At 40.4% G+C, this 13,235-nt stretch overlaps 1 protein-coding gene across 3 annotated transcripts in view; it reads right to left on the bottom strand.

Annotated features, from left to right (window-relative positions):
* The window catches only part of LDB3 (LIM domain binding 3), a 740,470-nt gene that overhangs the window by 144,755 nt on the left and 582,480 nt on the right, over positions 1 to 13,235 (bottom strand). For all 3 annotated transcript variants that reach the window (XM_044056591.1, XM_044056595.1, XM_044056593.1), the window contains one exon: positions 13,061 to 13,188. In XM_044056591.1, coding sequence (XP_043912526.1) covers positions 13,061 to 13,188 — 128 coding nt within the window. The remainder of the gene's footprint in view (positions 1 to 13,060; positions 13,189 to 13,235) is intronic.

Genomic DNA, 13,235 nt, shown 5'->3' with positions numbered 1-13,235 from the left:
TCCATCAGAGTGGGGTCTGACAATGCCCTGTATGCCAGGCATAGATCTCCCCTCAAAAGCCTGTAGGAGACAGAATACAGGGATAGGGCCTTGAAGTGGTCTGCACAGAACATTTTACTTATGCTCTATATTCTTTTAGTGAGAAACCTCTGTGGATGTTCCATTTGTAGGATATGCCTGGTTAGGTACATACCAAAGGGGGCATTGTACTCAATGATAGGTCTGATGAATGCTGAATACAGTGGAACAATGACTTCCTTGGACTTAGATGCCATACCTTTGTTTATAAGTTTCGCAACATAAGAATTAATTCCTCATCACTATAGATGCATGATGGTCAAAGGCTAGATTACTATCTATGTGTGTCCCTAAGTCCCTGACTACTCTGTCAGCTCTAAGTGGTGTGTTGTCAATATGATAGTTACCAGGGATGGATGACTTCCCAAAGGATACTATTATGCATTTCTTGGCATTTCGTTTTAGTAAAATGGCTCTGACACCAGTTGTTTGTGCTAGCCCCTCCTGGAGAACATTTGTGTCAGTGTGAGATCAATGACAGCTCCCAATTTGCAATCATCTGCAAATTTAGTCAGTCAGAGACCACTGACATTGGCCTTGACTTCTGAGACGTAAATTCCAAAAAAGAGCGGTCCAAGGACTGATCCCAGAGGGACTCCACTTGTGACTGACCTCTTTGTAAAAGTGGACTCCCCAATTCTAACTTCTTGATTCCTGTCTGTGAGCCATTTGGCTATCCACCGGGTGACATAAGGGTTTATACCTAACCACTTGAGTTTGTCAACAATGCCTGAGTGGGGTATTGTGTCAAATGCCTTGGCCAGGTCAAAGTAGATAATATGAACGATTTTGCCCTCATCCATTGCTTTGTTGACCTTCTCAAAGAAGTCCACCAGGCTGAGTAGGCATGATCTGCCCTTGATGAAACCAAACTGGGTTGGGTCCAGTGTCTTGAGGTTTATTATATCTCTACTGATCATCTCCATGATAATACTTTACATGGCTTTACATATAAGACTAGTAAGACTTATGGGTCTGTAGTTTCTAGGGTCTGTAGATGGCCCACCTTTGTGCAGAGGGATGACTGTTGCCTGTCTTCATTCATGAGGCACAAAGCCTGCCAATCCAGGAGGGTGAGGAGGTAAGTGTGCATGCTTGGGGCACTGTGTCATAGTTCTGCAGAAAAAAAAATCACAAAATGCTTTTGAGGGTAGGTGAAACATCCTTCTGACATTAGATCATTGCAGAGGTGAGGGTGGGCTCAGCTATGATACCTCTAGCATGTCCCACCTATGTGGTGGTATTGAGCATGTAAGGGGGCAAGGAAAATAGGTAAGAAAACACTCCCTGGTAGCAGTATGATGCTACTGCAGAGCCCTCAATCTCCTTACCACTTCAGACATAGGTCGGACATATTATGGGGGAGGCTAAGTTGAGATAGATCCAGTGGATGAGAAGAGGAACTGGAGGCAGCTGTTGGTCAGTTCTGGGGAGCCAAAAATAGTGGCAAAAAGAAAACTTCTTCCTCTTCATCAACAGTACTGCTTTGAAAGAATGCAAATGCTTGACATCTTTTAGCCAAAAATAAAAAGACTGGAGAGATTCTTTGGATCAATGGTAGTGAGCCTACATTTGTAGAAATATGCCTTTCTCCAGGTTCTAAATGTTCATTTCCAGTGAGTTTAATTACTTGTTTGTTAACTAGGCAAGTGTAGTGATCCATTTAATTTTTATCAATGCCACTGAAAACGTGGTGTTTTAATATATTGTTAGATGGCTTGCAGATACTAACGGTGCACACAAAAGACAACGATACTTGCAAATAGAAACACTTTTCTCCTGCTTTTCATTTGTTGTTGTCAAACTGTATCTGATCTGTATAGGACTCCAGGAACAAACATAACAAGTGACAGAGTTTACTAGGGAAATAGGGAATGAAACTAGATTGTCAGGACTTTTGTCTGTAGCATAGACACACAGCATGCACACCTCTGAACAATTTAGAGTCAATAGGCCACCTATCACCTGTCTTTGGGATGTGAAAGAATACTGGGGTTCCTGGATAAACCCATGTGAACAAAGGGAGGACATGTAGAGTCTGCATAAAAAGCACAAAAGCTGAGATTTGAAACAGAAATCTGCTTGCTCTGAGGCAACAGTGCTACCCACTGTGCCACCAAAAGTTTCTAAAAGGAAAAGGGTTTATTCTGTTTGGTCACTTATACATTCCTACTGCAGCAATATTCTTATGATAAGGAGGAAGGTCACAGCTAAACCTGTGACCACTGTTTAGTGTGTTTGCTCCTTTTGGGGGAGTAATAGTAATCATATATTCTGCTGACTGCATTATTTGTTGGCAGGCAACTTGTTAGATAGTTCCTCTATAGACTTTACATCAGTGCCTTAACTGTGACAGACTATGGACGGTTACGTTGATCTTCTGGCTAATTTCTTTCCCTTTTCCATTTATTCATTCATTAATTGTTTCACCAATACCATTTTCCTATTCAGGGTCACAGGAGAGGCAGAGTCTACCCTAGTAAGCAGCAGGCATAAGGCAGAAACCTAATGTAGACCAGATGTCAGTCTATCACAGGATTCACAGGATGCAGGCATACCTCTCAACTGTACAAATTTTTGCCTCACATGTTTGGTCTTCTTCTCATAAAATGTTGTTTTTTCTGATAAATCACTGAGGATTGAAGTCAGAAAATAATGACATAACATTTGAGTTACAGACTTCATACTCCAGAAAATTCATGCTAATGCGAAATCTGTTATTCTATCAACTTTCTATGTTTGTAAGAGCAATATTTAAAAATTGTCCCTAGTTCTGGGCCTTTGTCCCCCACTATATATGGCTTTGTCCAGATTTCTTGGTCTTAGTGGTTGAGAGTTATGGATGCAAGCATAGTCACATGCACATATGCATACACACACACACACACACACACACACACACACACACACACACACACACACACACACACACACACACACACACACACACACACACACACTCTGCATACACATGTACTGGCAATTGAAAGGATAACTGGTGCCCCTATTAGAATGTTTTTAGGATGTATGAGGAAATTGGTAACACTGGTGGAAACACACATGGATATAGAGGGAATATGTACTCTTGGCATAGAGGTTACCATTTTTTACTTTGTTAATTTAAATTGCTGAAAATGAGGAAAACAAAAATCTGAACAAATATTATCAAATATATGTGTGTCTAAACCATAACTAAACTGATTTTGCAGAAATAACTTTTATTGACAGATCCTTTGTCACCATTTCAAGAAAGGGTACATCTAGCTCATAAGCTAGAGAACAAAAATGCTTCCAAGTTAACTAGGAGGCCATCATTAAGTAAATTAAATTACAAAAGTGTGCGCATAGTGCTATTGTTTTATTTATTACATATACTGGCACATTATGGACTGGGAGTTGGTATAATGGTTAAGGGGATTACCTCACAGACTCAAGGTACAGAGTCTGATTTCCACCTTTGAGAGAAACTGGCTAGGCTTAAAATAGCCCACACTGGCAGCTAGCCTAGTACTTACCTATGAACCTATTTACTTTTTGTTGACCTTAGTGGTTTTAATAGACATATGGCCTGCTACCTCATTCATGTTGTTGTCGTCATTCAGCTTTTCCCGGTTAGAGGTCGCCACAGCGGAACTCCGGTCTGCTAATGATTGGCAGTAGATTTTCACAGTGCCGAATTGCCAGCTCGACGCCTAACCTTCAAGGAAGACACGCCCATTCACGCATGTCTTTCGGAATGCCACTCGACCCATGAGGAGGACATGCAGACTCCACACAGAAGGCACTCCCCGCACACTAGATGAGAATTGAACGGGAGAACATCTTGCTGTGAGGCAACAATGCTACCGCTGCACCACTGCAGATTACCCTGCTACCTCATTCATGTATAATATAGGAAATCTGGCTAGGACACCAGGGAAGTTATCCTGCTCTTTTTACAATAAGTGTTATGATGTCTTTAAAAGCCATCACATCTACTAAGTATATGGGACCTCAGTTTAATAACTCTTCTGAAGAATGGCACTTAAAGAGTGCAGCCCTCCTACGCTACACGACGGCATTAGTCCAGACATTAACTGAAGCACTTGATGTGAGGATAGAATTCACATCCTTCTAATCTCATCATCAGACTGAGTACCTGTTAATCCACTGACAAGGTTCTGAACAACTAAGATATATATAAAAAAAAGAAGAACAGTGAAATGGCTAAAGATAAGAGACTAAGTTAAACACAGCTCATACCACCACAGCTTAATTCTTAGAGCAGGAGAGATTCTTAGTCTGAGATTCTGCAAAGATAACACAGACATTTAAATATAGTTCATCTGCGGCTGTTAAATCAATTCTATAGCAGATGAGTAAAGCTCTGGCAGTAGTAACAATATGAACAGTAGGGCTGGAAGGCAAGCATTAATAAATAGTCAGAAAAAATGACATAAATGGCAAACTGATCAAGTAATATTTACAAGGTAATCAGGTACATAAAGGGGGAATGGTGGTTAAGTGTCTTCATGTTTATGCTGGGGGAAAAAGAAAAACAGCTGGCATTTAGTATTTAAGAACAGAGACTATAAAATGGCTCCACCTATATTAAAATAAACAGCATAATGACAATACCAGCATACCTGCACGAGGGGAAGAATATAAGGTTTTCACAGTGATTTATACCGGAGAGTAAACAGAGAAACAGGCATGGAGTATTTAAGAGATGTTGAGTGAAAGGAATCACAGTATAACAAGGTATGGGCTATTGCAATGAATACAATAAAATGAAAGGCTACAGGCAACAAGCCACACAATAGGACAACATCCCAGATGCTTATAACACTTACACAAACAAAGCTACAGGTTGGTAAAAAAGACTTGAGAAATGCAGCAGTGTAAATTCTGGAAAACTAAAGGAGGGGAAGAATGTCAAATGTAGTCAAAACAAGCATACACCTAACTTTAAGGTGCCCTTAGAAGAAACGTAAAAGTACCACGTTAACAGGAAGACCGGGTGGTACCTTCTGAGCAGACTAGTTTGATTAAATGAGAAATGGATCTAAGATCCATCACTGTCAGATTTTTCTTTTAGTGCACTGTAACTGCACTGGGTGGTTCATTTGTTCCAAGCTTAGTATATATTTTAGGTACATGACAGACGATCGAGATGTAGGAATGAGAATGATATTATGTTGAATCAGAAGTAGTAGATCCATTCAGTTAATGCTGAAATAAAACTGCATTTATATATTAAAATATGTCAGTATTTTGGTTTGTATATGGGGTTCCCTATTCTAGCAGTCAGTGGGTGGAAAGCATAGAATGTCATCCTGAACCAGGAACTAAACTGCAGAATGAAACCCTATGAGGCAGCAGTGTTAATTACTGTGCTATCTGCATTGGATTAATGAAGTGATTGGAGAATGAATGACTGGACTGTTTCTGTTTACATGGGGACCACACCCCCACTCTGTAAACTATATATACTTACTCCAAACCATCAAAGGACACACACATACACACTTATACAATATGAGCACCCACATCTCTCAACTGTCCGGAATTTATCATTGAAGGCTGAAGCCAGTAAATAATGATGGACATTTGAGTGTCAGACTTTCTGTCCTTCAGAAAATCCATGACAATGGTAAACTTGTTATTCTACCAACAGTTTAAGTTTATAAGAGCATCATTTAAAATCTTGTGATAAGAGGTTGAGAGGTATGTGTACACCTATGGATAGTGTAAGGATTGCTTGTTGCCTACAATAAATCTTTGGTATGTGAGAAGAAACCACAGCACCCATCAAAATCCCACAGGGACACAAGGAGGATTTGCAATCTGTGTGTTAACCACTGTGCCATCTGCACTGGATTAATCAAGTAATTGGAGAATGAATGAATGAAAGAGTATTGCTGTTTACATGTTGACTGTACCCTGACACCTCCATAAACTATATATACTTACTCCAAAGTCACATCACTTCATAGAATGAATGCTGAACTAAATATTCACATTCATTTAGTCTTAGGCAGTGAGATCCTGGAGTTAGTATGCATAATTTATGGGTATGTGGGTGCATATCATTTGCATGAGAAGTTGTTGGAGGAACAGACCCCATGTATAGGTTTGTTGCTTCCTGGATTAATAGGAAGTTATAGGCATGCAGTCCAGAAGACCATTAAGGAGTCAAACCTAAATTCCCAAGTACCTCAAAGCACTGTCTGGCTAAATGACTTGCTGAAGGTCACACAGCAGGTTAAAGGAATCAAACCCTGCACCTCAGGAAGTAGCTGATTAACAACAGCTCATAGCTTTAATCCTCTGCGGGTTCAGGCACCTAGGCAGCGAGACATTTCCCTGTGGTACATTTAACTGGGGACACATGGCTGAAGTGACATTCAGCTGCAGAGAAATATGGCTGTTTGCAAATTCCCTGTGGGCAAAGAGAAGCACACCCTGCCATGCTCACAGCTTTAATAACCAAATGAATGGTGGCAGAAGAAGTGATGAGTGTTGTGCTCAGTGTACAGTACATACTTATGTAACTACAACATGTAGAAGTGTGCTACAGCATGGAGGAAATCCTGCAGGATACTGTAGTCACATTTATGCTCCAGTATGTGTTTTAGGTAATGTTCCCTAGACACTGTGAAGGTGGTAGTAGTCAACACACTCCAATTATAAATGCACTGCCCATTGGGCACTGCATTTGTACTTCCAGTGACATGCCCTCTGGCCAGCCTGCTGCTGATGCCTGCCATATTGCCTGCTGTCTCATGTTCCGTTGGGGACCATGGACATTGTTTTCCCCCAGTGCATTTGGTTACTGAAGTTGTGGGCATGGCAGTGTATGCTTCTCTTTGCCCACAGGGAATTTTCAAACAGCCATATTTCTCTGCAGCTGAATGTCACTTCAGGCATGTGTCCCCAGTCAAATGTTCCACAGGGAAATGTCTCGCTGCCTAGGTGCCTGAACCCATAAATTTGAGATAGCTGGAAAGATGAAGTTCTTGCATCCAGTGATATGCAAAACCTGAGATGAAGATGCATCGGTGGTTAACATTCCATCTTAGAGTGAAGGGATGATTGGGAAAATGGAAAATAGTATGTAGCACCATATCAGCTGATCTGAAAAAAGGCAGTTACCAATCTGTAAATACTGGGATTTCCTCTTGTGATATTCCCAGCTCAGCAGATTTCTGACATCCCTTCATCAGCTGTTTTTGGGGAGCAGTGAGGCTCAGGCAAGAACACATTGTGATGTAAAAAGTCAGACTAGGAGGACATGCTTTGTTTCTTTTCTCCTCACATCGATCCCTATACACTTTGTGAGCATATCCTGAAAGACAAAGAAAAACTTAAGAACAGAAATTATGAACTAGCCTACCTTACTGAAAAATCCATCTACAGACCAGGAATGAAAAAGCCATCCAAGAATATGGATATGGTGTTATAAGCAAGGACACTGTTTTATCATTTTCTGGGAAAATACTACCAGATTCCTAAATGTTGATTGCCTGCGTAGAGAAAAAATTATGTTTCATGGAATTTGGTATTTTAGACCAGGATACTCATTCACCATAATTTCTTCTTTTATTTACTGCTTTATAACTGTCAGTTTGTTGTATTCCATGCTCTGTTCTTATAATATGTTTTGAAGAATAAATATATATATATATATATATATATATATATATATATATATATATATATATATATATATATACACATACATATATGTATGTGTGTATTCTAACACATTATAATAGAATCAAGGCAATGCCCAGATAGTGCATTTACCCATCAGTGGTGTGATTTATGGAATTTCAGCTCACAAAAACTGAATTTTGACTTTTTAGTGACCATAAACCACTGCGGACCATTTGTAGAAGCATGTTCAAACATCAGCTGATAATGTGATGCATATCTATTGCAGCGAGCTTTTAAGATCTTGTGCAATGGGTAACTGCTTGTAAGAGTCTCAAATGGTTAAACTTAAACTTTCCTTGGAAGCTAGAGGTGTACTTAGACCAAAAAAGCAAGGGCTCAGAAGACTGAATCCTACAGTACTGAGGTGACAATGAAAGTTGACTGTTAGAATTACTGTATGATCATTCATACTTAATGAAGGTGCGAAGTCAAGTAGCCATGGTGCAAATATCAGCAACGGAGACAACTTTACAGACTTTGATGGCAGCATTCCTAGTGTGGTTAGTGACCTGGTAGCAGGGTTTGCTTAGCCACTGCAAGAGCCCTTTATCCAAAGCAAAAAAGGCAAACTATTCTGTCTTCTGGAACTCATATACCCTCTTCTGTAAAACCTGGGATGAAGAAGGTGCATGTCCAAGGTATAAAGCACTGTTTCACCCACATATTCTGTCTTTTTAAAGAAAACAAGATGATTGAATTACTTTATGACAGTTGTATCAACTCTCTGAGAAAGAAGCTTGTGTTAATTCTAAGGGGAATCCCATCTCTGTTAATAATGAAATAGAGTTCCCTTCAGATGAGGACTTGCAGCACACATGTTCTAAGGATGGAGGTGACAAATCCAAGGAGGAAAGACTTCTTCACTGGGAGGTGAAGATGCAGAACCCCTTTAAAGAATTGCTTAATCAATTGCTGCTGGGCCACAGTTCTACCCTCCCCAAGATAATTTTAATTTGTATACTTAAACTCTGTATGGATGGTATATGCATATTCCTGTGAAGCATGCATATGTTTTCAAGCAGAAAGTAAAGCAAATGTATTCAGTATTGCTGCTGCTTCTGTGTTTTTATTTGTATTAATGTATTATACTATTAAGGGCAAATACACAACAGCTGTGATATATACAGGTGACAAAAATAAACAAGATGGTATTGAAATAAGTGAGACCTAAATCACAGAGGTGCTTGAGATAGGTCAGGATCATGTGCTAGTTTGCTGAGTGAAGCAATGTATAATATCTCTTTGCCCTGACAGAAGATAGCTCCACTTAGAAGAATACATCTGGCAAGTGAAAGGTTTAATAGCAGCTTCATTCACTTCTCCAGTGGGAGCCAGTATCTAAAAGAACAGTGAGGGCCCTAGGGTGGTTTACTTTGCTTAATTATGGACACTTCCATGTACTGCCAGGGAACTGACATAATTAATCTATACAATTTTTGGCTAACATTGGGTAATGAAGATAAGCTTTGGTCTTTCTTCTCTGTATTTTTAATGTGGGGTAGCAATATAGGAAAAAAGTTAAGATATGCAGAATTCTTTCCTAATGTAGGAGGGAAAATGCATCCACATTCAGCTCTGACTTATCCATTTAAACTGATCAAAATGAGAGGATTACATTGTTTCAGTTGATGAACAGTTGCTTCATTCTCAGAAGACCCTGGCTAGATAGACTTCCCTTAACCTCAGTTCCTGAAGCTGATCCAGACTTTAACTTTGGGTGGAATCTGTTGGTGCATTCACCTTCGCAATACGAAGGGCTGTCAGAGTGGTGTGTGGTCAGTGACCCATTGCTACACTCACATAACTTCACTGCACAGGGAATTAGAGCACCTGCCACCCTGATTGGCTTTTTGTCAAACACACCACAGTCTATTTCCCAGATGGCAGGAAGAACTGTGGTTTCCACTTCTCTTTCAGGGGTTTGTGGGTGAGGAACACTGCCTTTAGCTCCATTTTATGTATGTGAATCCCTGTTTACTTGTACTCTACTGCTCCTGAACAAAGCCCATGAGAGAAGCTTCCATTTACAGCATCTGTGATGGGCTTATCTGTATGAAAGGAAACCTGACAACAAGACAGGTGGGACACATCCATTATATTACAACCTGATGTCAGGGGGTCCGACATTTAACAAGTGAGTCCAGGAACGACTTTATAGCCATTGGTACTCCATAGTATACTGCAGAATCTTTGTGTTCATGTATGTGAATGGAATTAAGAAGAACATGGCCTCCATGAGACCCACAAGGTGCAGAGGAATCTCAGCCTGGACTCTTGCTGTAAACTCTCCCAGGTTGCCAGCACTGAGGCTACCTGCACCTTTCTAAGGAAAGGAATGATTAGCACTGAATATAATCCTACTAAGCTGCAGTGAAGGCAATCCTCTTTGTTAAAACCGGACAGCATTTCATCCATTTTGTGGAGAGGGCCTGATCTACAACTGCTGGAGTGCCCAAGCAATAACTACTACATGGAGATCATCACTGGGAGCCACTAGTGGCTATTTATTCAAGTCAAGAAACAACAGATGTTTTTTTTTCTTTCAGGATATTCCTTTTTCTCTAACACTTTCACCATAGTAATGGCTAGTTTCTTGGCAAACAATGTGATTGAAAAGAAGAGAAAAGAGCAAATGGCAAAACTTTATATTAAAGGTGAATCCCATCCTCACTGAACTGAAGAAACTATTTGTGCAGATCACAGGCATTGATGTGCCAAATTTTAATCATACTTGATGTGGTTACTGAGGTTCAGGAGGGGCAGAAATATGCAATCTCATTCCAAACAAGTAAAAGTTAGGAGTAGAACCCTTTACCTTTCTCTTTAAAATAAACTGGCTCTATGATTTCTTTATGGAGAAGACTCTGGGCCTGTTCCAAGAGTTACGCAGAGACTACCTGTTCTCTTTATGGAAATCTTTCATGGGAGGGACTTGTGTATGTTTATGGTTATGTCTAGAACCAGTCTGTGTGATGGCTTCCTAAGCTGTGGCAGACCTCGAAAGAGGGCCCTCATGTGCAGTCCTGTAGGATAGGAGGGCTGCATTTAATATGCTAGGGGAATCATTGTTCTGGGAGCTGTGAAGGAAAACTATCTCATGCTTGGGGACCCTGCTTGTTCTACAAAGGCTAGGTCTAGAAGAAGGGGAGCAGTAAGGGGACATCACCACGTTCCTCCAAAGTGGCCAATACCTGTTTCTTCTTAGACATTTTTGACCATGTCTTTAGGAATTTGCTAAAGGAGGACCTCACCTTATGAAGGGACATTCAGAATGGCCTTCCTGTGCTCATCCTTGAAGGACGAGAACCCGAACAAGCCACTTGGCACAGGCACCTATCTGAGTTTGCCACCTTGGGTGATACCAGCACACTCAAAACATCAGTGAGCTACACGAAAACCCAGAATAAGAGCTGGTATAAGAGTCTTTAATAGTCTCTAGGATCCAATATTCAGAGTTACGTACAAAGGAAAGGACTGCAGCTGGGACAAGTGTGACAAATAACTAAATAAGTCACAATGTGGCAGAGAAGACCACCCTGTTTCCTATCCTGTCCAAAGCTCTGGACTTCTAAAAGATTTGGGCTCATTATTAGGTGGCAGGATGGAAAAGTAGAGTGGCTACAAAAATTGCATCCTTGAGAGCAGGCCATGTGGGGGGGGGGGGTGGCAGAGTCCCTTGCCCTTTTTGTAGAGATCCCAATTTAATAATTTCTGTGGTAAACACAGAGAAACACCAGGTCACTGCACAGAAGAGTTTGTAAGTTAGAAAATGTCTTCAGGAGAGGGACCATCTGAGGGCTGTAGTTAATTGAAGTTTCACTTACCTTGCCTGTCTCTAATACAAAGACCTCAAAGGAAAGGTCTCATTATCTGTTTCTAGTAGAAGGACCTTTAAATCATCTGAATGCCCTTTGTAGGGAAATAAAACTAAGTGACTGGGAGACACTCTGCTGCTCATAGCTCTAGGTGGGTGTAATCCTTGCTTACCTAGTAAGTGAGCATCAGGTGTTAAGAAATTTGACAGCAGTACTTGAGACAGTGCATATGCATGTCAGAGGCAATTAAAGATAAACATAATATTAATTTTTCCTTATTCAAGAGAGTGTTTGCAGAACAGGATGTCTGCAGAGGAATGCAGTGCCATTTCATGGATGGAATTTATAGGAGAAGACTGGTCTTTGCTTAGCCTTCCTATCTCTTAACTTCTCCCATCATTCAAGCATTGGCCCAGAGTCACATGAGGGATCCTCTTGCTGATCTCTGCACTAGCTACCTTCCATAGCTACTAAGTCACAGTGATTTAGACCTTAAGCATCTCTCATAATCTGTGAATGACTATATTTAACACCTGTCACTTGTGAAAGTTCTGCATGTCCTGCAGTACGGATAGGTCTGGTACAGGTCACGGCTTGCATTTTGCTCATCCTAGAAACACTGTGAAGATTTAAGTGATTTAGTATTGGGCACAGACATTTCAATTGTGCTTTTTAGGCTCAGGATCTGAACTCTGACACACAAAAAGAACTGGGGGATATGGGGTCTGAACTTGCTCCCCTGGCCTGGGAAGCATGTAAAACTCCAAGAGCAGGAGGTGAAGAGAGTGCAGGAGTGCACCACACTGGGGATATCAGACAAAGATGTCCCAAAATTTATCGACTATAGAGGACTTTCAAATTCAAATCAAGTAGTTCCAGAGTGTGGAACTGTGATACAGCTGTGATTAACATGTAATGGTTGTTGATAGCATGTTAAGACAAACCATTCCCCCTCATAGCCCAAAAACAGAATGGCACTATGGTATTTAAAGTGCTTGAGATATATTTTTATTGCACTGCTCCTATACATTTTTCATTTGTTAATGATTCTAACATTGTGTACACAGTGCCAGTTTAAGGGTCAGTCTGACAATATTATGGTAGTTATATATATTGTTCCTTATCATTCATACATTTTACAGGCAGAAACTACTAGAACCTGACAACTTTTGCAACAGTATTAAGTTCATTAGCAAACTGTTAGACAAACCTTTAAGCTATGCTCCTTCAAGTGATTGATATCAAACAGTGACACCCTTTTATACTGTCATGTGGTTTGGCTCTTTATAGCATTCAAATATTTTTGACTAACATCCACATCTCTTCATTATTGACAACTTCAGATTATTAATACTAGGATTACTTCTGAATGAAAAATGCTTTTTTATAGAACCCATTTATGTTTCAACAATTCATTAACTAAGTCAATAAATCAATACATTTTCATCAGTACATATAATGTGTCTTACCGGATGCTGGCTGGTTATAAGATGGCTGGATAGTAGCAGTTGTGATGACTCTTTGTTTTGGAGCAGTAGGTGGAGGTTCAATCCCAGCAGGCTGTGGGACACGTGTAGCAGCAGGTGCATGTCCAACACTGATAAAAGTAAACAAACACCGTTACCAACTGATATGCCTTAGACT

Source organism: Protopterus annectens, chromosome 14.part0 (genome assembly GCF_019279795.1).
Source record: "Protopterus annectens isolate FY-2018-M chromosome 14.part0, PAN1.0, whole genome shotgun sequence".
NCBI classification, from domain to species: Eukaryota; Metazoa; Chordata; order Ceratodontiformes; family Protopteridae; genus Protopterus; species Protopterus annectens.
Note: the sequence above shows the minus strand (reverse complement) of the source record. Positions and strands in the feature narration are given on the sequence as shown.